Source organism: Manihot esculenta, chromosome 3, assembly GCF_001659605.2.
Source record: "Manihot esculenta cultivar AM560-2 chromosome 3, M.esculenta_v8, whole genome shotgun sequence".
NCBI lineage: Eukaryota > Viridiplantae > Streptophyta > Magnoliopsida > Malpighiales > Euphorbiaceae > Manihot > Manihot esculenta.
The window spans coordinates 6,679,944-6,701,413 of record NC_035163.2 but is presented as its reverse complement, the minus strand read 5'-3'; the positions used below and the strand labels follow the sequence as shown (position 1 = coordinate 6,701,413).

Genomic DNA, 21,470 nt, shown 5'->3' with positions numbered 1-21,470 from the left:
AAGGTTTTAAGCATAATCATGTATCACGAATACCATGTGTATATGATTAGGTTGTTTTGCATTAGAATTTACAAATATGATACATTGCATAATTAATTGTTGTTGTGGATGAATGTTGGATGACCTACTAGTCTTCGATCATGCTATGATATGTCATGATGGATATGGAAAGACCAGGATTGCCCATTCTATGCTTCTAACATACAGAAAGAGTAGGGTTGCCCATTTTACACCATTGGTATTATTTAAGAGAAAGACTAGAGTTGCCCATTCTACGCTCCTGACACTATGAATATGTTATGTAATATTTAAGAGGAAGTTTTGAGTAACACCCATTGTGGGCCAAGCACTATTGGAATTATGAAGGGCTACTGATAACAAGTCTATTTTGATGTGAATTATTTGTATTGTGACGCATTCATACGATCATGTATATTATTAAATTGTTTTATGATTATATTTCTGCTCACTAAACTCTTATAACTTATCCCTTTCCTTAAACTTTTGTAACTTATCCCTTTTCTCTAACTCTAGATTTGCAAGACCAGAGTTAGGTTAGCAGTATCATATAATATAGTTCTGATGTAATAGTATAACTGTGGATTAGAATTATGCTTTGTCTGAATTTTCTTTTATAATCCCTTTGTTCTTAATTTTATTGTGTAAAAAATTTAAAATTTAAGTTTTATTTGGACCAAGCTGAAGTATGTAATGATGACTATACTAAAGTTTTTCATGAGAATTCTAATATGAGTTTTATATTTTCAGTTATGTTGCATGCACATATCAAGTTAAGATTATATTTTTGATTATATCAAGTATAATAAAATATGCAATAGGCTTGCTACAGACTCCTTAAGTCGATTTAAACTTTAACATTGTTTTTTCTGAATCATTACAATTATACTTTGAATTTTTATAAATTGACAAAATTAGATAGGTATACTTTTATCATTTTATGAAAAATTAAAGTTTAATTAGTAAAATTTTGATTACAGTTAGTAATATATTAAATTATTTTTTATTTTTTTAATATAGTTAATTAATATTTAATTATTGTAATTTTTATAAATTTAAGCATTTAATATATTATAATTATAATTTTAATATTTAATAAATTAATATGAAATAATGCAAGAATTTAATATATATTTGACCGTAATTTAATATTCATAAAACTTTAAAATTATAAATGCACTTAGTCACACCAAATTTATATAGTTATAAGGTTTTTTAAAAAAAAAACTGGTAGTTTAAACTTCACAGCTATCTAATGAATTATTTGATATTATAAAAATTAAATAATAAAATATTTTATGAGTTGTAATAAAATAATTAATTAATATTTTTTAAAAAAATATTTTAATATATTTTTTAAAATGAATTATCAGATTAATAAATTTCTTCTCAAATTTCTCTAATATTTTTTTCATTGAACATAAGCCAAAGTTGAAAAGGCCCCCTCTAAATTATCATAATAATTCCAATTTCCAATCCACCACTCCATGCGCAGATCCGATAAAGCCGTTTCTTCATTTTGTCAGAGACAAGTGATGCAGGCTAACGGTACGACTGGCTCAATTCCTCTTACTCGACCCTTCCGATGCTTCCTCACCTCTCCTCCACCCAATCATTAATGCACACGTGTCTTCTCAAATCGCTCCTTTTCCCCCTGGCTCACCCGCCAAACTTTGTTTCCTATAAGTACGGGATCCGAACTACTATAAACAAAGCAGCCTCTCAACCTACTACCAATACCATCGTCCAAATGGAGTCACACTCACACGATTCTCAGAAGCTCCGATTTGACTTCCTTCAACTCCTCCATAGCCGGCGATCCGCCAACGGTGAGACCGACACCAGAGTCCCTACGAGTTCCTTCTGTTTTTGTTCTTTTAATTTCCTCATTTGAATATTTGGTCTTTGGTTTGCAGTTCCGCTGTCTGTAGAAATTGGAAAACCGGTGGCGGATCCGTTGTATCAGGATAATACGTTGCCCAAAACCAGGAGTGAGGTTAAAATTCATGTTGTTCTTCCATTTCTATGAAATTTTTTTAAAGAATTTTGATGAATTCGGGAGCTTTTTCTTTGGCAGGCGATGGAGTCTTGTCCAAAAGTAGTGATCAAGAATTTCAAAGAGTTGTTGAAAGAGGAGAATCTTTATTTGATTACTGAGGTAAATTGCAGCTTTTTTTTTTTAAAATGAATTTGTCAATTCTAAATGTTATGTTGTGATTTTTAATTAATCAATTTAGTCAGGAGAGCAAGGGCGTTTGCCTGTGCTAATTATGAGCATGAAGGAAAATGAAGAAAGAAGACCTGCTATTGTTTTCCTGCATAGCACAAACAAGTGCAAAGAGTGGTTGCGGCCCTTGCTTGAGGTGTCTCCTCGTATTAGTTCTCTAGAAATTCTTTTTCGGTGTGTATTAAGCCTGAACTTTATGGAAAAAAACTGTTCTTTTTGTTTTGCTTGTTTTAGGCCTATGCATCACGGGGTTATGTTGCCGTTGCAATTGACTCTCGCTACCATGGTGAACGTGCCGGCAATAAGACCACTTATCGAGATGTGAGTAAGAGATGATGCCTGAAACTTATTTCAGTTTAATATGGGTGGTTATTCTCTTTGTATTGGAACATGGGAAAAGCAAATTATTTAGCATAAGTACTGCCCCAGATTCTAATAGTTGAAATATTTTTTTAAGTTCTGCAGCTTATTTGTGTATTCAGTAGAATGAGCTGGTTCCTAGCAATGACTTTTGAAGAAAATGATTTTTGACACTCTGTGTTTGATTTTAGCATTAATATATTTTTTGTATTTGGTTATGCTATACAAAGTGCAGGCTCTTATATCATCATGGAAAAGAGGTGATACAATGCCATTCATATATGACACGGTAAGTTCTCTATCTATTGTTTTATTTGTGCCACATAGTTAAAACTGAACTGTAACTAGCTTTTTGTTGAGGATACTAGACGATTTGGATTCTATCCTAAACCAGTGGGATTCTTCTAGTTCAGTCCTCCAATCAATCGAGGCTATAAAGTAATGAAACTTAAGGTTTTAAAGGTTTTATGTTTATAAATCATTGAAATAATTAAAATCAAATTCTGGGTATTTTTTTTTTCCATATCTGGTGACTGAATGTGTGGTTATTGCAGGTATGGGACTTGATAAAACTGGCAGATTATCTCACACAGAGGGAGGATGTAGACCCCACCAGGATTGGAATTACTGGTGAATCGCTGGGAGGTTGGTCAATTGAAGTTGAAGAAGATGACTATTTATGCTTATGCATTCTGTTAATAAACTTTTGTATATTTATGGAATGCAGGAATGCATGCATGGTTTGCTGCTTTTGCTGAACCCAGATATTCAGTGGTTGTCCCTATAATTGGCGTGCAGGTATTGTCTGTGAAATGATAGAACTTGGAAAAGTTTTGGAGATGCATATTGAATAACTAGCCACATTGTGTGAAATGCATTTGTAGGGTTTTCGTTGGGCCATAGACAATGATAAGTGGCAAGCTCGAGTTGACAGTATAAGGCCTTTATTTGAAGGTATAATAAACAGAAAACCGAAATCTACTGATTAGGATTTCTATGCAACAACTAGCTTAATTGTGCTCTAGTTATCCATATCTTTATTTTAGGAGGGTATTGGATAAAAAAATTTAAACATAAAATCTTTTCGATTTACTACTATCATAGTTAGGAGAATTAAATTGAATTTAAAAATGTTAATGATAAATTACAATAGTTTTTAAAATTTTATATTATTAATAAAACATCCTTTAATTTAAATTTTATATTAAAATTAAATATATTTTTATATTTAGAAAATTTTACTTTCAATTAATAATATTCTAAATAAAATAAAATATTATATATTTTAAGTGATGTAAATTATAGTAAATATTTAAACTTTTTTTTGTCTAATAAGTACTTATTTTAATGGTAGTTTCTTGGTGCATTTGGTTCAGTTCTGAAGCTGCATACATTATCAAACTTGCTAAGCGTTGAAATAACCTGTCTTTTTTTTTTTTTCTCACTCTCGTTTATCGATAAACTTTTTATGAAAAAACCCAATAGATGATTAATCAAGAAGAAAACTGGTTAAACATGCAACTATTATTATTATTGAATATGATTCTTGGACATATAACTGGTAGTTTGTTTAACATGGAACTTGATATCATTGAGCATTGAACTACTTGTTGCACATTTGCACCTTGACTGGATTTCCTGCAGTTTTTACGGCTGACTGATAGAGCTTTTTTGATCGCAGAAGCTCAAAAAGATTTAGGCAAGAGTGCAATTGATAAAGAAGTGGTGGAGAAGGTAAGTTACAGTTTCCCTTCAAGATTATAAATTCCTTTGTCATTCTCTTTTATTTTGGTTGTTTCATTGACATATGCTTGTCTCCATATCAACAAGTTTTCAATTTTAGAACTCAATAAAGCGAGCAATTTTAGCCTATATGATTGCCACATTTTCTTTTTTCATATACAAATTGCCTACATAGGTTTCTCTTATGGACAATTTCTAAGGGCTTTACACTCCTTACCAGGTTTGGGATAGAATCGCACCATTTCTGGCATCCAGCTTTGATTCACCATACACAATTCCAGCCATTGCACCACGCCCGCTGCTAATTGTTAATGGTAAAAATTATTTTCTTCTCTCTGAAGACAAAATGTCACTCTTGTTAAGCTAAATTTCCTTAAAATTTGACGCAAGGGCAGATCAATACACTTGTGAAAGCATTGAAAGTTATTTCAGAATCCATCTAATCAGCCAAAGCAATCTCTTATCACAGTCACGGTAACAAGGTTGTTTAAAGGAAATTATCTGGGCGTTTTTAATTGAATCTTATGCCATGGCATGTTTACTTTCTCATGATTACTTAATCGTGTGTTCCAAACATGCATTTCTGAATTTTACATAGAAATTTTTCCTCTTTGCATCCATTTTTATGTACGGGTCATGTTATTCACTGATCTTCAGCAGAATTTGTTTTGTGCAATTTCATCAGTCTTTAGCCTTGCCGATTCACCCCATGGTTAACCTTAATACTAATTGTAAATGTTAATTTGGGATTCAATATACTTATTTATTTATGGGTTTGGGAATTACAGGTGCAGAAGATCCTCGTTGCCCACTTGAAGGTTTAGAGATTCCCCGATTAAGAGCAAGCAACGGTTATGCAGACGCCCATTGTCTGCATAAATTTAAGGTATGAACTAGTATGTTTACTTGGGTTCACTTATTACCAGTCTAGTTCTAAACTAGTACATTTTCAAAGAATTCACTTACAAAAAAGTATTGATATTAATATATTTGGTATATAAATTAACTTCCGAACATCAGTTTATCTCTAAATTATAAAAGAAACTAATATTTATATAATAAATAGAACTAATTAAAAGATAAATTGGTAAATGTTATTGAATTAAAGATCTAAAGAAATGCAATTTTCCAAGTTATAGTGCCCTACTTATCAAGAAGTTAGTACAGTGCAAATTAAACAAGAGTTCTTTGTACCTCTGGACAAATTCTATTTCCTTAGTCTATATGTGTGTGTATATGGATATAGGTCTAGACACACATGCACACACATTAGTTGTTAGTTAATTTATTTGATATTTCCAGCGTACATAGTAGTTATAATAATAAATCTTTCTCTTTGGATTTTATATGCCTTATTAAACAACATGCAGCTGATTGCGCAACCTGGAATTGGGCATCAAATGACAGCATTAATGGTGAAAGAAGCTAGTGATTGGTTCGACAAGTTCCTCAAGCACTGATGTTGTTCTGTTAAATCGTCTGTTTTACGTTGGAGATTTATTCTTGTGAATTATATTAATACTAAGATGAACGAGTTCTTGCTTCAAGTTTTTAACCCGTCCAAGTATTATGAAAGTGTAATTGCCATGTCCATGTTGTCATTATTTGTCATATTCGAATTTAAGTAACCTATTTGATCGGTGTATATAACACCTCTTTTCAATGTTTTTCTCCTAATTATCAACGACTCAGCTGGAATCTGGTGAAAAGGCACAATCTATGCTAACCCAAAAAATTCATTATTATTAACCATCTTTACCATTTTCCATATATTTTTCATCAAACGTAATGGTCTGATCAAAGTAGATCCACAACATGCCTGCATGTTACATAGCCTCATAAAATATAAACTAGAAGGAAAACTGATATAGAGAACATCAATAGCTTAATTCTTTCAGTTTTGGGACAACAAAACTAGCTATAATTGCAAGTTTTTATTGCAATAGATTATAATAGTCAATAAATAGAACAATAAGTTTGGGACAACAAAAAAAATAAATATGGATAAAAATTATGAGATGGAGGAAGTAGATATATTAAAACATCAATGACGTTTTAATATATTTTTCAAAATCGGAGGAAATATAAGATAGAGTAGGTTTTTTAAAATATCAAGATCGTTTTAATATATTTAGTATAAAAAAATCAACTAATGTATTTCTCCATACCACAAAAACTACAAAGGAAATTTCCCTAAATTAAACCACGATTTGACCATCTATGTCAAGTATTCCACTACTGTGACAGACTTCCCAATGCAGCACAAGAAGTTCTTCCCTCGCACAATTTATATTCAACAAATTTAAGTTTTAATCTCTTAAGATAGAGTCTAAAGCCTGGGGCCTAAACTAGTTGATCTTGGTGAACTCTGAACTTTCGTAGATCATGAAGAGAAAGAACATCAATAGAGCAGAAAAAAAAAAAAGACTTTGCCCAACAAGGTTATTGAAATGATATTATACCAGTCGAAATTAAGGCTAGATCATTCAAAGATAGTTCAGAAAATCATTTTGGCACTTATCATAATTGCTCAACACTCATCACAACATGCTTTTATGACCAAACATAATACTGTACCTATTCACCCTTTCTTCGCCGAGGCTGCAAGTCTAGTATACATTCTTGCCATGGATTGATAACCTCTTATATCACCAGAACGTAGAAGATTTCCTGTACAAAAGGAGCAATCGGTAAGAGTAAACACCATCACCACTTACACAACATAGTTATTACTTATCTAATCAGTCAACACTGAAAGAACCCAAAGTGTCTCAATCCCATAGACCTCCTATAAACTTCATTATTTCGGAACTACCCATACATTCTATTGCAGATGTTGTCTTCTAAACTCAACTGGGACTTTATAATATGAATCTAAATTAATATCAAGTCTTCATAATCCCACTATGCAGTAAAAATTCAAGACATAAAATGAAAAATTCATAAATTTATCAAATGAGGGAAAAATAAAGAAACAAAGGACAGAGAGATGGGAAACCAAAGCAAAAGAGATTTAAAATAAAATAGAATAAATTTTACAGTCATCTTCTCTCCTTTTCCTCCATCTCATCCTCCCTTTTCTTCTCGCATTTGTTGGTTCTCTTTTACTTTTTTTTTTTTTTTTCCTTTCAAAACAAAAGCTCAAGAGAATAAGGAATTTGAGATCATCCCAAATGCCGTAGCCATGCTTGATGGGCTCTGCAAATATGGTCTTGTACAGGCCATAGAACTCTATAGTTTGATGTAGGAAAAGGGTACCATCTCGAGTATTGTTTACACTGCAATTGTTGATCGTTATGCAAGGTGCATAAAAGAACTTTTTCATGAAATGGAATCACTCTCACTGATGGAGTCTGTTGGGAAAGAAGGAAATGGAAAATGAAGATGGTTTTTTTTTTTGTCATTTCATATTTAATTAACTAAAAATTAATAGAGATATGGATAGAGGGACTTTGAGTTGGATAAATTTAAAATTTATGGATTTAAGTGTTTAATTTTAAAAATAGAAGGACCGATATGTTAATTACGCTAAAATTCAGAAATTAAAGTATAATTTACCTAAAATAAAATCATTGATATAGAATAGCTACTGAAACCCGAAATTCAAAACCGAAAATCTAAAACTCTAAGCCCTAAATTTAAAGACTTGAATATCAAAACTCAAAACATAGAGCCTGAAAATATAGAAACTATTAAGGAGATTTAAGCCTGAAAATACAGGGTCCTGGTCCCAAAGGAACTCCAATTCTCATCAAGATAAGACCAAAAAATAAGGAATCTTTCTCCTATTGAAACTCTATTCTCTAAACCGCGTGAAAATAAGACTTCCAGCAACTTTATAAGGGCAATCTCCAGGTACACAAATCTTATCTCATTATTTACTCTTTCTAATAAATACACCCTTAAATCCATTACTAATTTAAGTATAGGAGGTTTTATCCATCCAATCACCTAGTACTCTACTTGTTTTATATATCCAAATCCGATGAAGGAGCTGGTGCAGCATCATTGGTGTCTGTGGAGAATTCTTTTGATTTCTCCTAAAAATATAAATTTTGTGATTGTGTATTTCAGCTCTTCCCTTCAATGGCCTCTGATCTTTTCAATTCTAGTCACGGTATGAAAGTTAACAATGCAATTAGAATAAGCAATGGCACCAATGGAAACCTCACTAGTGTGAAAAATCTTTCGGGAGATGAATCATTAAATCATGAGCAGCTTCTGGAAAAATTAAGATTGCTGATGGCACTCTTAAAGAAGCAAGAAAGAGATGACATTTCACAAGAAAGCCAAAATGTGAACACTAAAGAAAACAGGGATGACACTGAGACTGAAGGGACAAGAACTAAGAATCATGATAGGAGTCAGCTGGATATGAAATTAATGGATGCCGTTAGGAAGATCCAAAAAGAGTAGTTAGATGATAATTTCAAAATTTGAGACATCTCCCCACTGTCTCCCGAAAAATTAATCGAAGCCTTTCCTATGAAATTCAAGCTACCTTCTTTAAATAAGTATGATGGAAAGATAGACTCACACAGTCATTTGGCCAACTTTCGTATAATCATGCTCCTTTAAGATATCAATTACATAATTCTCTATTAAGTATTCCTCTCTACCCTCATTGGGTTAGTACAAAAATGGTATTAGAACCTCCTTGCAAACTCCGGTCATGATTTTAAGAAGGTAACTTATGCTTTTAAATAACAGTTCATCACATGCATTTCTCCTAAGAAGTTATCATCAGACCTGTAGAAAATAAGGTAGAGTGACCAAATCAATGAGAAGATATATGGAGAGATTCTATGTGGAAGCTTTTCAGGTAGATAACTTGAATCATGAAACAACTTGTGAAGCAATCAAGAAGAGATTCCAATACAGTAGGTTCGTGGAACTTTTAACAAAAAAAATCCAGGCAAGGACTATTACCAATTGATGAAAAGGCTCAAAAGTATATTCATTTGAATGATGAAAAGAAAGCACAGAAATCTGAGAAGAAGCATGAAAGGAGACTACAACAAAATGGTGTAGTTGAAAGAAAACGTAAACATCTTTTTAAGTAGCTAGAGCCTTAATATTCTAATCACATCTCCCAAAAAGATTTTGGGTAGAAGATATCCTAATTGCCATTCACCTCATTAATTACACTCCTAGCTCTGTCCTTAATTGGCAAACACCATACCAAAACTTAACAAAAAAAACCCTAAATTATAGTTTTTTTAAAAGTTTTTAGATGATTGTGTTTTACCTCTAATGTCAAACCGTACAAAGATAAATTTGAACAAAGGGCATAATTGATGTGGAACCCTAGCTTATTAGAGACTGAAACGATATATACCCTAATAAAAATAACTTAGTTTAGAAAATAATTTTCCAATCTAAAGCACCCTTAATTAACATGCAATTAAAAACACTTATAACTAATTGATTTTAAGGAAACGATATATACCCTAATAAAAATAACTTAGTTCAGAAAATAATTTTTCAATCTAAAGCACCCTTAATTAACATGCAATTAAAAACACTTATAACTAATTGATTTTAAGAGCAGCAAGAATAAGAACTATATAAGTTAATATCAAACCTTATTCGTGATGCAATGTCAAGAACCAAGATCTCTTTTAAGCTCTCAAAGAAGAATTGCGTAAAATAATTGTATTGAATAATTCATAATCTGTCCACAATATGGAAAAAGAGTGGTTTTATATACCCTAGGGTAGCCTAGCCCAATTAGGAAAAGAAAATAAGTAAAAATCTAAACAAAGACCCATGATCTTTGCCATTACCCACTGTCATGCAAGAACCCATGATCTATGCCATTACCCACTGCTATACAAGAACCCATGATCTATGCCACTATCCTTATCCATGCAGTCACTCTCCTTTGGATCATTCGAAACATTCTTTTTACTGATGACCTCTTTTCCTTCATTCTTTTTACTTTCTCACCTCTCTTACCCAATTTAGCATATTATTATAATTACTTGACCTGCATATACATTTTTAGGAGATAATGGTACAAGTATATGTTTTACACCAAGAAAAGTAAAAGAAAATCTATTACTATACCCATCATGAATTATACGTCTATCAAATTGTCATAGTTTACTTAACAAAATATGTCCAGTCTGCATGGGTATAATATCACAAGTAACCTCATCTACATACTTACCAATAGAAAATGACATTTTACATTGCTTGGTTACTTTTGGCTCACCACTATCATTCAACCACTGAAGTCTGTAAGGGTTAGGGTGTTTAATAGTTTCTAGTCCTAATTTATCAACTAAAATAATATTAGCACAATCAACTTGACTACCCGAATCTATTATCATGTAATAGACTTTACCACCTATCAAACAACGAGTGTGAATGATGTTTTCACGTTGTTCAAGTCCCTCTTCTTTAATATAAACATTTAAAGTACAATATCACTAAGACTTGAACATGATACTCTTCTATTTCTATATCAGAACAATATTCTAAAGGTGGTATTTCATCAGAATCAGAATCACTTTCAGAGACTATCTCATCTCCCATTAGTATCATGGCACGTTTATTAACACACTCATTGGCATAATGCCCAAGCCCTTTACATTTAAAACACTGAATATCTCTAGTCCTATTAGATTTAGGGGCTGGTTCGTTTTTACCATGAGAGTTAGATATTTCTTAGAAGGTAACGTGCTTTTTTGAGTTGAAGACTTATCAAACCTTTTAGGATTAGCTTTGGTACTCCATGTGAAACCCCATTTGTGGTTGGAGTTTTGAGCAGTCTTGTTACTCCCCCATCTACTTTGGCCTCTTTATCTTTCCACCTTAATGGCAATGTTCACTAAATCTTCCAAATCAACATATGGTTGCAAATCAAACACATCAGCAATCTCCTTGTTTAGACTACAAAAGAAATAAGCCATAGTTTGGTCTTCCTCATCCACTATGTTTGCTTTGATCAGGAGTAACTCCATCTCCTTATGATACTCATCAACCAATTCTGATCCCTGGGTCGGTCTTTGCAGCTGATGATAGAGATCTCTATGGTAATAAGTAGGCACATATTTCTTCCTCATGATTCGTATCTCCTAGATTTCACAAGCTCATCCCACCATATTAGCACATAATTTGAAAACTCAAAGGTAACAAGTTTTACCTTTTTATCGTCGGAATAGCTTTGATAATTAAAAACCAGACCCACTTTATGCTCCACTCTAAATAGGCATCAACATCAGTCTTACCATTAAAGTTTGGAATCTTCATCTTTATGGAGTTCATATTATTATCTACATAGGGTACACGATCATTGAACCTTCCGGCTCGGAAAGAGGCTGATTGTGCCTCATTTTCCTCTTCATAGGATGGATTGTGTGTATCATCATCCCTTGATTGGACTTGCCTTTTGAAGATCTAAGGTTGTCCTCAAGGTTATCCATTCTCAAATATAGCTTCTGAAAGCTATCCATAAAAGTTGTATACATAACTTTAAAATCAGGCGTAAGGTCAGAAGTATCACCAGTATTATGCCCAAATATTGTACAAAAATTCACAATTCTTTCAACTCACGTGTTTAACTTTCAAGCACCCACTTGGTATCTCAAAATTGCACTTCAGAATATAAACTCAATAAGCCAAGCTTAAATGATTTAAATAACAAGGAAAGCAAAGGAAGACCTAACAAGTAAAGATAGAAAACAACAATAGAAGCAAATTGACCAAAATGAACAAACGGATTGATTTAGTACACAGGAGTAAAATCTCGTGTGCTAAGTGTAATTAGATGTTCAACAATATGCAATTTGTCAAACTAAGTGTAAGGAACTAACAAACAGAAAGACACCAAATTGACAAACTAGGAATCAAAATTGACGAGACGACTGTGCTTAACACGAAGTTATGTCTAAGCATGCAATCTTAGGTTAACTAATATTAATATGGACTTAACAAAAAAAATTCAAAGCAAGCAAACAAAATAGACACTTAAAACAGCAAGTATTAAGTACAACTGTTTTGTGAAAATACCACCCAAATTGGCCTTAAACCTATCCTAAACATGTATTTCGAATCCCAAACCTTGAAATATGTTCAAGGTATATAAAATATTATTTATATAAGTAGGTATAAATATTAAAACGAAATTTCAACAATGACCCGAAGTTGTAGAATTTTTTTTTAGTATTTTTTTTATACAGACAATAAAACACTAGAAATACTATTCTAAGAGTATTAGAACAGCAGCATACGAATTAGGGAAGAAATCACAAACCAAATCACTAAAGATAGTAATTCAGCCTAAATAAGAATTTAGGGTAAAATTCGATTTGAACAACAACTAAGAATTGAATTCGACTCTAATAAGTATCCTAAATGGAAATATCACGAAAATATTGAAGAATATACACTAAATAACCAAAGTGATATATTCAGCCAATAATGAACACAAAATTAAATATAAAGATGTAAAAAATAGTTAAGAAATTATCACTAAGCCTAACTCTGACATCAATTGATGCAGAACCCCAGCCTATTAGAAACTAAAACGACACATACCCTAATAAAAAGGACTTAGTTTAGAAAATAATTTTCCAGTTTAAAGTACCTTTAATTAATATGCAATTAAGAACACTTATAACTGATTGATTTTGAGAGCAGTAAGAATAAGAACTATACAAGTTAGTTTCAAATCTCATTCGTGATGCAATGTCAAGAATCAAGATCTCTCTTAAGCTCTCAAAGAAGAATCACATAAAGTAATTGTATTGAATAATTGATAATTTATCCACAATATGGAAAAAGAGAGGCTTTATATACCCTATGGTAGCCTAGCCCAATTAAGAAAAAAAAAAGTAAAAACCTAAATAAAGACCCATGATCTCTGTCACTATCCACTACTATGCATGGATCTATGATCTATGCACTACCTACTACTAGATAACTATCCAATACTGGTTAACTACCCACTACTAAATTAGTGATGAAGAATCTGTTAATATAAATACACAATTTGAATCGTCAATAGAGACACATTTGGCCTAATTGACTTGGAATGGCCAAATTGTTCTTTAACTTCAAAATGAACTTACAAAGTTTCAACTTATTCCTTTATGAATCTTTGAAGTGCTTCCTTCAACCTCTTGGATCTCAACCTGTAATTGAGCTCATCAATTTTGGTGTTATTGGTTATGCTTACATCACATATAAATGTATTTTCACAGGGTATACAACTACTTTTAAGGCAAACAAGTTGTTAAACATCTCTGAAAATAAAATTTGCATCTCAATGGATGTAATTTTTCATAAACATACTTTTCCATATCAACAAATTGTCTCACAAAAACCCATTCTACCTTTACCTATTACATTCACTGATGATGACAACAACTCAAAATTTTCACATCCAGCCATACCCACACCTGGTTCAGTTCCTCCATACCACTTCTCACCAGCCCCTGATTCAAGCCAACACACAGTCTCCCCACCTATTCTGGTACAACTTTGAAAAAGTTTGAAAACTCATCAAGCCAAAATGGCTCAATAATTTTGTTGTCACAATTATAGAAACATCTTGTCCTAGTAGTCCTACTGAGATCTCCCATCCCTACATACCATCACCAATTTTTTCTTTACCCAATTTTACAAATCATTGCTTCAAGGAACTTAAGCCATACTTACAGACTCAAGAGGACAGTAGGTGGGTCCAAGCATTCAAACAGAATTGAAAGCACTATAATCCAATAATACATGGATCCTCTCTTCCCTCCTTCAAGGCAAGAAACCTATTGGTCTCAAATGGGTTTCAAATGGGTTCACAAAATTAAGCACAACTCTGATGGTACTGTGAATAGATTTAAGGCAAGACTTATTGCTAAGGAATTCACTCAATTGCTTGGCATTGATTTCCATGAGATTTTCTCCCATGTTGTTAAAATGGTGACTGGAAGACTCTTTATTGCCATTGCTATTACGTTTCAGGGGCCTATTCACCAACTGAATATTAATAATGCTTATTTCCATAGTGAACAAATTTATGAAAAACCCGATAGATGATTAATAAAGAAAAAAGGTGGTTAAACATACTGCTATTACTATTATTTAATATGATTTTGAAAATATAAATAGTATTTTGTTTCACATGGTACTTGATAACATTGAGCACTGACTACTTGTTGCACACTTGCACCTTGACTGAAGTTCCTGCAGTTTTTACCGCTGATTGATAGAGCTTTTTTGTTTGCAGAAGCTCAAAAAGATTTACGCAAGAATGCAATTGATAAAGAAGTGGTGGAGAAGGTAAGTTACAGTTTTCCTTGAAAACTTCAAAACTTGGGCGTTTCATCGACATAAGCTTATCGCCATATCAAGCATTAGAACTCATTATAGCAAGCAATTTTTGCCACATTTTCTTTTTTCATATCCAAATTTCCTATGATAGTTTCTCTTATCCAAAATTGGATAATTTCTAACGGCTTTACATTCCTTACCAGGTTTGGGATAAAATCACACCATTTCTGGCCACGAGCTTTGATTCTCCATGCACAATTCCAGCCATTGCTCCACGCCTGCTGCTAATTGTTATTTTCTTCTCTGGCAACAAAATGTCACTCTTGTTAAGCTAAATTTCTTTGAAGTTCGAGGCAAGCACAAATCTATGTACTTGTAAAAGCATTGAAAGTTATTTGCGAAGTCGGACAGCCAACGCAAACTCTTATCACTGTCACGGTGACAAGGTTGATTAAGGGAAATTATGTGGGCGTTTTTAATTGAATCTTGTGCCGTGGCATGTTTACTTTCTCTTGCAAACTTAATCCATAGAAAATTTTATTCTTTGTATCCATTGTGATGGATGGGTCAAGTTCTTCAGTGGTCTTCCACAGAATTTGTTTTGTGCAATTCCACCAGTCTTTAGACATGCCGATTCGTCCCATGGTTAATTTTATGTATTATTTATTCATATATGGATTTTTGAATTACAAGTCCAGAAGATCCCCGTGGCCCACTTGAAGGTTTAGAGATTCCCCAACTAAGAGCAAGCAAAGCTTATACAGACGCCCATTGTCTGGATAAATTTAAGGTATGAACTAGTCTGCTTACTCGGATTAACTTATTATTTGTCTATAGTTCTAAACAAGTACATTTTCCAGGGAATTCACTTCCTGAGGAGTATTGATATTAATTTATTTGGTATATAAATTAACTTATCAAGAAATAAGTTTATCTCTAAATTATAAAAAATAATAATGTTCATATATTAACTGGAACTAATTAAAAGACAAATTAGTAAATCTAATTGCTCAAAGCTCATCACAACATGCTTTTACGACCAAATATACTACAGTACCTATTCACCCTTTCTTCCCTGAGGCTGCAAGTCTAGTATACATTCTTGCCACGGATTGATAACCTCTTATATCACCAGAACGTAGAAGATTTCCTGTACAAAAGTAGACCATCACCACTTACACAATTAGGTACTACTCATTTATAATTAGTCAATACACAAAGAACCCTTCATGTCTCAATCCCATAGACCTCCTACAAAATTCATTCCTTCACAGCTAGACATGCATTCTATTGCAGATGTTTTCTTCTACACGCAACTGGCACTTTATCATACGAGCCTAAATTAATACCAAGTCTTCATAATCCCACTCCCTTCCTATCTAGGCCTCTCTGCTGAGACTATAACTTTAACAAAGTAAAGGCAATGAAAATGATAAATGCTGTGAAAAGGACAGCTTCAATGTTTTACAGCCCTTCATTAACAATTAGCTAAATATCTAATTTTCCTTTTATTCCTTTTGTCTCAGCATCCCATGGTTAGGTGCACTGATTCTTTAAATTGTTTCTTCAAACCCTCATGCTCAGCAACTTTTTTATCAACACATGTTCCAAGTGGAGGGTTTCTTGGTTTCTAAAAGTGAAGATTTTTCCTTTCCTCTTCAAAGAAAATCTCAAATGTTAAAATAGAAAGCATTGCACATGAATCAACTTATCTGAATCGCAATTTAAAGGGCTATCAGGTTCAGGATGTGCCATCAGAGCAATTATAGCCCTAAAAACAGACCAGTGTCCAGGCTGGGTTCCATGCATTCTTCAAGATATCAAGGCATATCTCTCCTGTCCACCAGAGAAATTAATAGAAGACTAATAAATACTCAGCCAACTTCTCATCATTATAATACTCTGCAAAAATCTAAAATACATCCTCATAATCTCTATGACATGATAAAAGAACTAATGGGTAAGCTGGACCACAACCAAAGTCATGTCAAAAGTTTCTGATCCAACCATGGTTCCAATGCATTAATTATAATTCATAAAACATTAGATGTGAATACAGTTTCATATGGTTCTCTGAAAAGATGAGGGAAAAAGTGCCAACTGTTATATTCCACTCAGCCAAAATCATTACAGTGCTTAATTGTCACCAACTAAACATCCAAAGCTGATAAACAGACAGACACAAAAAACGAGAGAGAAAACTACCATACTATCAGATTGATACCTTAAAATGCACATTGGGATGAAATATTTTCGTTAAGAACCGCACTTGAGGAGGTTGCAGAGGATACTGCTCTGGAACAGAAAAGGCAAGTTGGAAGATTCCACCCTCATAAGGAGTCTCTGTTAGTCCCTGTGCACAAATATAGAAAAATCAATCCACTGAACAACTCAATTGCCACCAAACTTACCCTCAGTTTGGCATGATTCTTTTCACCAAAAAAAAAAATTCAAATGAATTTTCCAAAATCATGTGTGATTTCACTTTCTTTAAAAATGAAATTTTTGCAAATCAAAAAAGAAATAAATTCTTACATTAATTGAAATAAATTGAATTCTTTTGAAATCTTTGATTCGAAATAAGGGGTTGAGGGCTAAACCTCCTTGATAAGACAGTCCACTTAAAGATGTTAAAATCATCACTAACTAATTGAATATCATGATCAACTGCTTTCTCACGCTGTACCTCTTTGTACTCCTCGCATAACCTTGCCCTTGAAGCTTGCCAGCACACGGCACAAGACACATAGCAAAGATTATTCATATGGCTCAACTTCTCAAACCCACATGAAAGTCTGAATTCCATGTGTTTCTAAGGCCAAAACCTCATAATGCAATCCTATGATGTCTCATTGTCCAACTCTCTCTCTCTCTCTCTCTCTCTCTCTCTTCTCACGCACACAACACACTAATAATTAAAAGACCCAAGAACAGATGAAGCTAACCTGCATGCTAGTCCTTGTAATCCCACAGACTTAAACCAATCAATTCAAGGTGATTCAATAACTGCACAATTGAAGAAGTTAACAAGTTACGCATAAAGATAGTAAATGCTTATAAATTAGTCATTCAGAGCCATTCCTTATATTATATTCATTCAAGCAATTACACATCTTTCATGATCAAATCCAATGTCAAAATTGATAACTTAGGTAAAAAAAATAATAATAATAAAGTAAGATGATCCCAGGAAATGTACTGCAAAACTGAAATATATGAGAATTTAATCAAGAGAAACCCACAGGCAGCATAATAAATGAGTAAACCCTAACTGACAATAGTGAAAGGGAGAAAATTTGCAAACCCCAAAACAGTTATATGATTCAAACCTTTCTCGAACTTTTTCCTCCTGATTTTCTCCGCATCCAAACAGATTAATGGGAATTTTTATTGGCATATCGAAATAAAGTAATTTAACATGATCATGGTTATTACGAGCAGGGAATTGAAAGTCACCTGGTGAAGCTATCTAAAACGAAGTAAAGATTGCAGTTTGCAGAGAAGGATGATCTGATTCGATCATAGAAGGCGGCAAAGAACTTCAATCGCGTGCATCCCGGTCCACTGGTATCGTTTTGATACTAGAAAGTTGGACAATCTCCACCGTCCACACCAAATCTCATATTAACCCTATTTAAGTTTGAATACCAATTTAGCATTCTAAAAAAAAAAAAAACGAGTTAGCATTCAAATTTTATTTCCATTAATAAATTAATTATATAAACTGCTTTATAATTTATTTTATAAAATTTTATTTTTTTGATAAAATAAATAATTTGGATGTCTACATTTATGTAATTATATATATATATATAAATGGAAAAATAAATAGTTATATCATGTAGTATTTGAGATTAATTTAGTAAACATATGAATTATAAAAATTAAATATAAATTAATTATATTTTATTTATAAAATAAAATTAAATTACTAACGGTGGATCTTACTCTAAATTTTATTGACTCTAATATAAATTTTTATAAAATAATAAAATTATTTTTGTCTTTGCAATTTTATAAACCACAATCAATAAATTTCAAAATACGCTCATTAGATATAGATAATTTATATTTAATAGTTATAATATTTATAAATTAAATATTTAATAAATTATAATTTTAATTTAGATGTTTTAATACAATTAATCCTGAATTGAAGGGCATATATATATATATATATATATATATATATATATATATATACATGTTCTCTAGTTAAAATTGATGAGTGCAACGCCGTTGGAATGAATTTTTTCGTGCAAAATGAGGATAGTGTTTGTTCAACATTCTTCCAATGGTATCCGGAATAATTTATTTTATATAAAAAATTAAATAAATTTTTAAGGATTTTAATTTTTTAAAAAACTAAAAAATATATTTTATTTTTATTTTTAATAAAAAATTAACTGAATTAAAATTCTAATAAAAATTATTGCTTAAATAATTAATTTAAATTATTCATTTCACACATTTTTTTAACCTCTTATTTGAAATTAAAAATTTTATAAAAAATTCAATTAATTCATTTTTTCCTATTAAATTTTTATTTAAAATAAAAAAATCAATTTTTATTTTAACTTATAAAATTTTTATTTAAAAAAAATGATATCATGCATAATTTTATTAAAATTTATTTAAATTTTTTTCTTGTAAATAAATCATATTAAACAAATGGTAAAAGCATTTTCCATATTCATCCATTAAATCCGATTCTTTTAATTATTTTTAGAATTTATTATTAGAATATCTCTCGCAATTTAAAATCAATACTTCAAAATATTTCGCATGGATTATCGACTATGATTTGTTACTATTAACCCACTTCAAAACTCTATATTATGTGAATCTATACTTATAATTTTCTTCGGCAATGCAAGCATATTTCAACCATTTTTTAATTTAATTTAATATACTCTCTCTGTGTTTTAGAAAAAGAGTTTTTTTTTTCTTGGTTGGATTGTTGTGATGCAAAGGTCTCATTCAATGCTAAAATCGTGGCGTCCCTGACTCACATTCATTCAAAACTCTATATTAATTATGTTAATCTATACTTGCCATTTATTTCGACAATCAAGCATATTTCAACTATTTTTGAATTTAATTCAACACACTCTCTCTATGTTTTAGAAAGAGAGTTTTCTTTGTTTTTCTTGGTTGGATTGTTCATAAGGCAAAGGTCTCGTCTAGTGCCAGAGTCGTGGCGCCCTTGGCCCACCCACCTTCATCATCCCCACCAAGATGGACTTGTCATCAATAACCCTCCATAATTTTAATAGTGTCTAGTCCATAACGGATCTCCGTGCGGACTTTCTTTTAAACATAACATAACATATCCATAGTACCAGGAATATACAATATACCTTGACTTGAACTTTCATATTTGTCATACATATCATAACATACTCGAAAACTAGTGGGTCATGCAACATTCATCCACAATAATAAAAAATTATGCAATGCATCATATTAATAAATTCTAATGCAGAATAACCTATTCATATATACATGGCATTCGTGATGCATGAGCATGCTTAAAATGTTTGATTTCTTTTAAAATAATAGTTTAGTTTAGTTTAGTTCTACTCACCTTTGGTCGATGCAAGCTTAGCTCTGAAGCAGTTATCTCACTGTCGGCCTTTATGGTTTTCCAAGTTCGATCCTATATAGATAGACTTAAATGAGGGACCAAATATAACCATTACAACTCTTAGAACTACCCTAAAAAACTCCTAAAAGCATATAAGAAATGTGTAGAAAACAAACTGAAAACGCCTGGATAGGAGACTTTCGGCGGTAAGTTCGATAGCTTAAAGTTCCCTTACAGATATGAAAGTCAAAGTTTCGAAGGTAAGTTAGGCTGCCTAAAAGGCAGTTTTCAAAAGCAGGTTCGGCGGCCGAACTTGAGTTCTTTTGTAATGCAGAATCTAATTTTGCCTTCTGTTAATAGCCCCAAAACACAGCATAACCTTAAAACCCATGATATAAAGACACCACAAAGTCTCAAACAACATAAAAGCGAGGAAAAGTACAACATGCAACCAAACCACACAAGATTCATCAAAACTAGAAATTTATTCAATCATCACACTTTGTGTAACACTCCCTACCCGATTATTTAATTAGCCGAGCCGGAGACATTATATTTTTGACAGTTCTCTTATTTTTCCTTTAATTTATATCATATAATTCATGACTTTTTTTTACCGAAAATTCGACAGAGTTTCCCCTGAAATAAGGGCTTAATTCCACCTATGAATAGTAAAATCACACTTCTATAAATTTCATCCTTAACCCCCAAATTTCTTTCAACATCAACAAAATTTCAACTCAAATCAAACACTTCATAAACCATTTCATTGAACTCAACACAAAAACTTATACTAATAACCAATATACACCAAAATTAAAATCTTCAAATACATCTAATTCACAACTATATACAACTTCATCTTTAAAACTTTATGTACATGCCATATTTTCAAAATCAACTTTATATAAAATTTGTAAAATATACCCCAAGATAGTTAATGATATAACTATAGTTGGGTTGATGCAGATCTTGATCTACTGCTCCTTGGAACTACAATCTGTGCGAGAAAAAATAAAATTCCTACGCGCTAAGCAAATTACTTAGTGGTGCTCAACTTTTTTTTTTAAATAAAAAATTTAAATCAAAATTCATTTATCAACAATAAATCAAACAAATGACAATAAACTATATAGCAAATAATTTGAAATAATTCTAAATCATATTATTATTTCACATATATATAGATTTTAATTTCATAGTCTTTTTCTTTTTCTTCATCATGTAAAAAGTTTTGTGTTCTCTTAATACTTTTATTTA

At 31.9% G+C, this 21,470-nt stretch overlaps 1 protein-coding gene and 1 long non-coding RNA gene across 6 annotated transcripts; one reads left to right on the top strand and one right to left on the bottom strand.

The window, feature by feature from the left end:
* Positions 1-1,533: 1,533 nt before the first annotated feature.
* Positions 1,534-6,011, top strand: LOC110612095 (putative hydrolase YtaP). The gene is made up of 13 exons (XM_021752759.2): positions 1,534-1,847; positions 1,935-2,014; positions 2,096-2,176; positions 2,256-2,381; positions 2,480-2,566; positions 2,841-2,894; positions 3,160-3,250; positions 3,333-3,403; positions 3,490-3,559; positions 4,287-4,339; positions 4,569-4,662; positions 5,137-5,234; positions 5,719-6,011. Exons 1-13 carry the CDS (start codon positions 1,604-1,606, stop codon positions 5,806-5,808), a joined length of 1,239 nt encoding a protein of 412 aa, XP_021608451.1. The 5' UTR covers positions 1,534-1,603; the 3' UTR covers positions 5,809-6,011.
* A 748-nt stretch (positions 6,012-6,759) lies between these two features.
* LOC110612096 lies at positions 6,760-18,218 on the bottom strand. 5 transcript variants are annotated; one of them, XR_002487427.2, is made up of 7 exons: positions 18,080-18,218; positions 17,569-17,629; positions 16,848-16,976; positions 15,681-16,459; positions 14,824-14,926; positions 13,426-13,488; positions 7,918-9,097 (listed from the first exon to the last, which is right to left on the bottom strand). It is a non-coding gene; the product is annotated as an uncharacterized LOC110612096 (long non-coding RNA). The 5 variants fall into 5 exon arrangements; XR_002487424.2 differs by lacking the exons at positions 7,918-9,097; positions 13,426-13,488 and adding an exon at positions 6,760-7,018; XR_002487425.2 differs by lacking the exons at positions 7,918-9,097; positions 13,426-13,488 and adding an exon at positions 6,760-7,018 and having other exon boundaries at positions 17,953-18,085.
* Between the last annotated feature and the right edge of the window lie 3,252 nt (positions 18,219-21,470).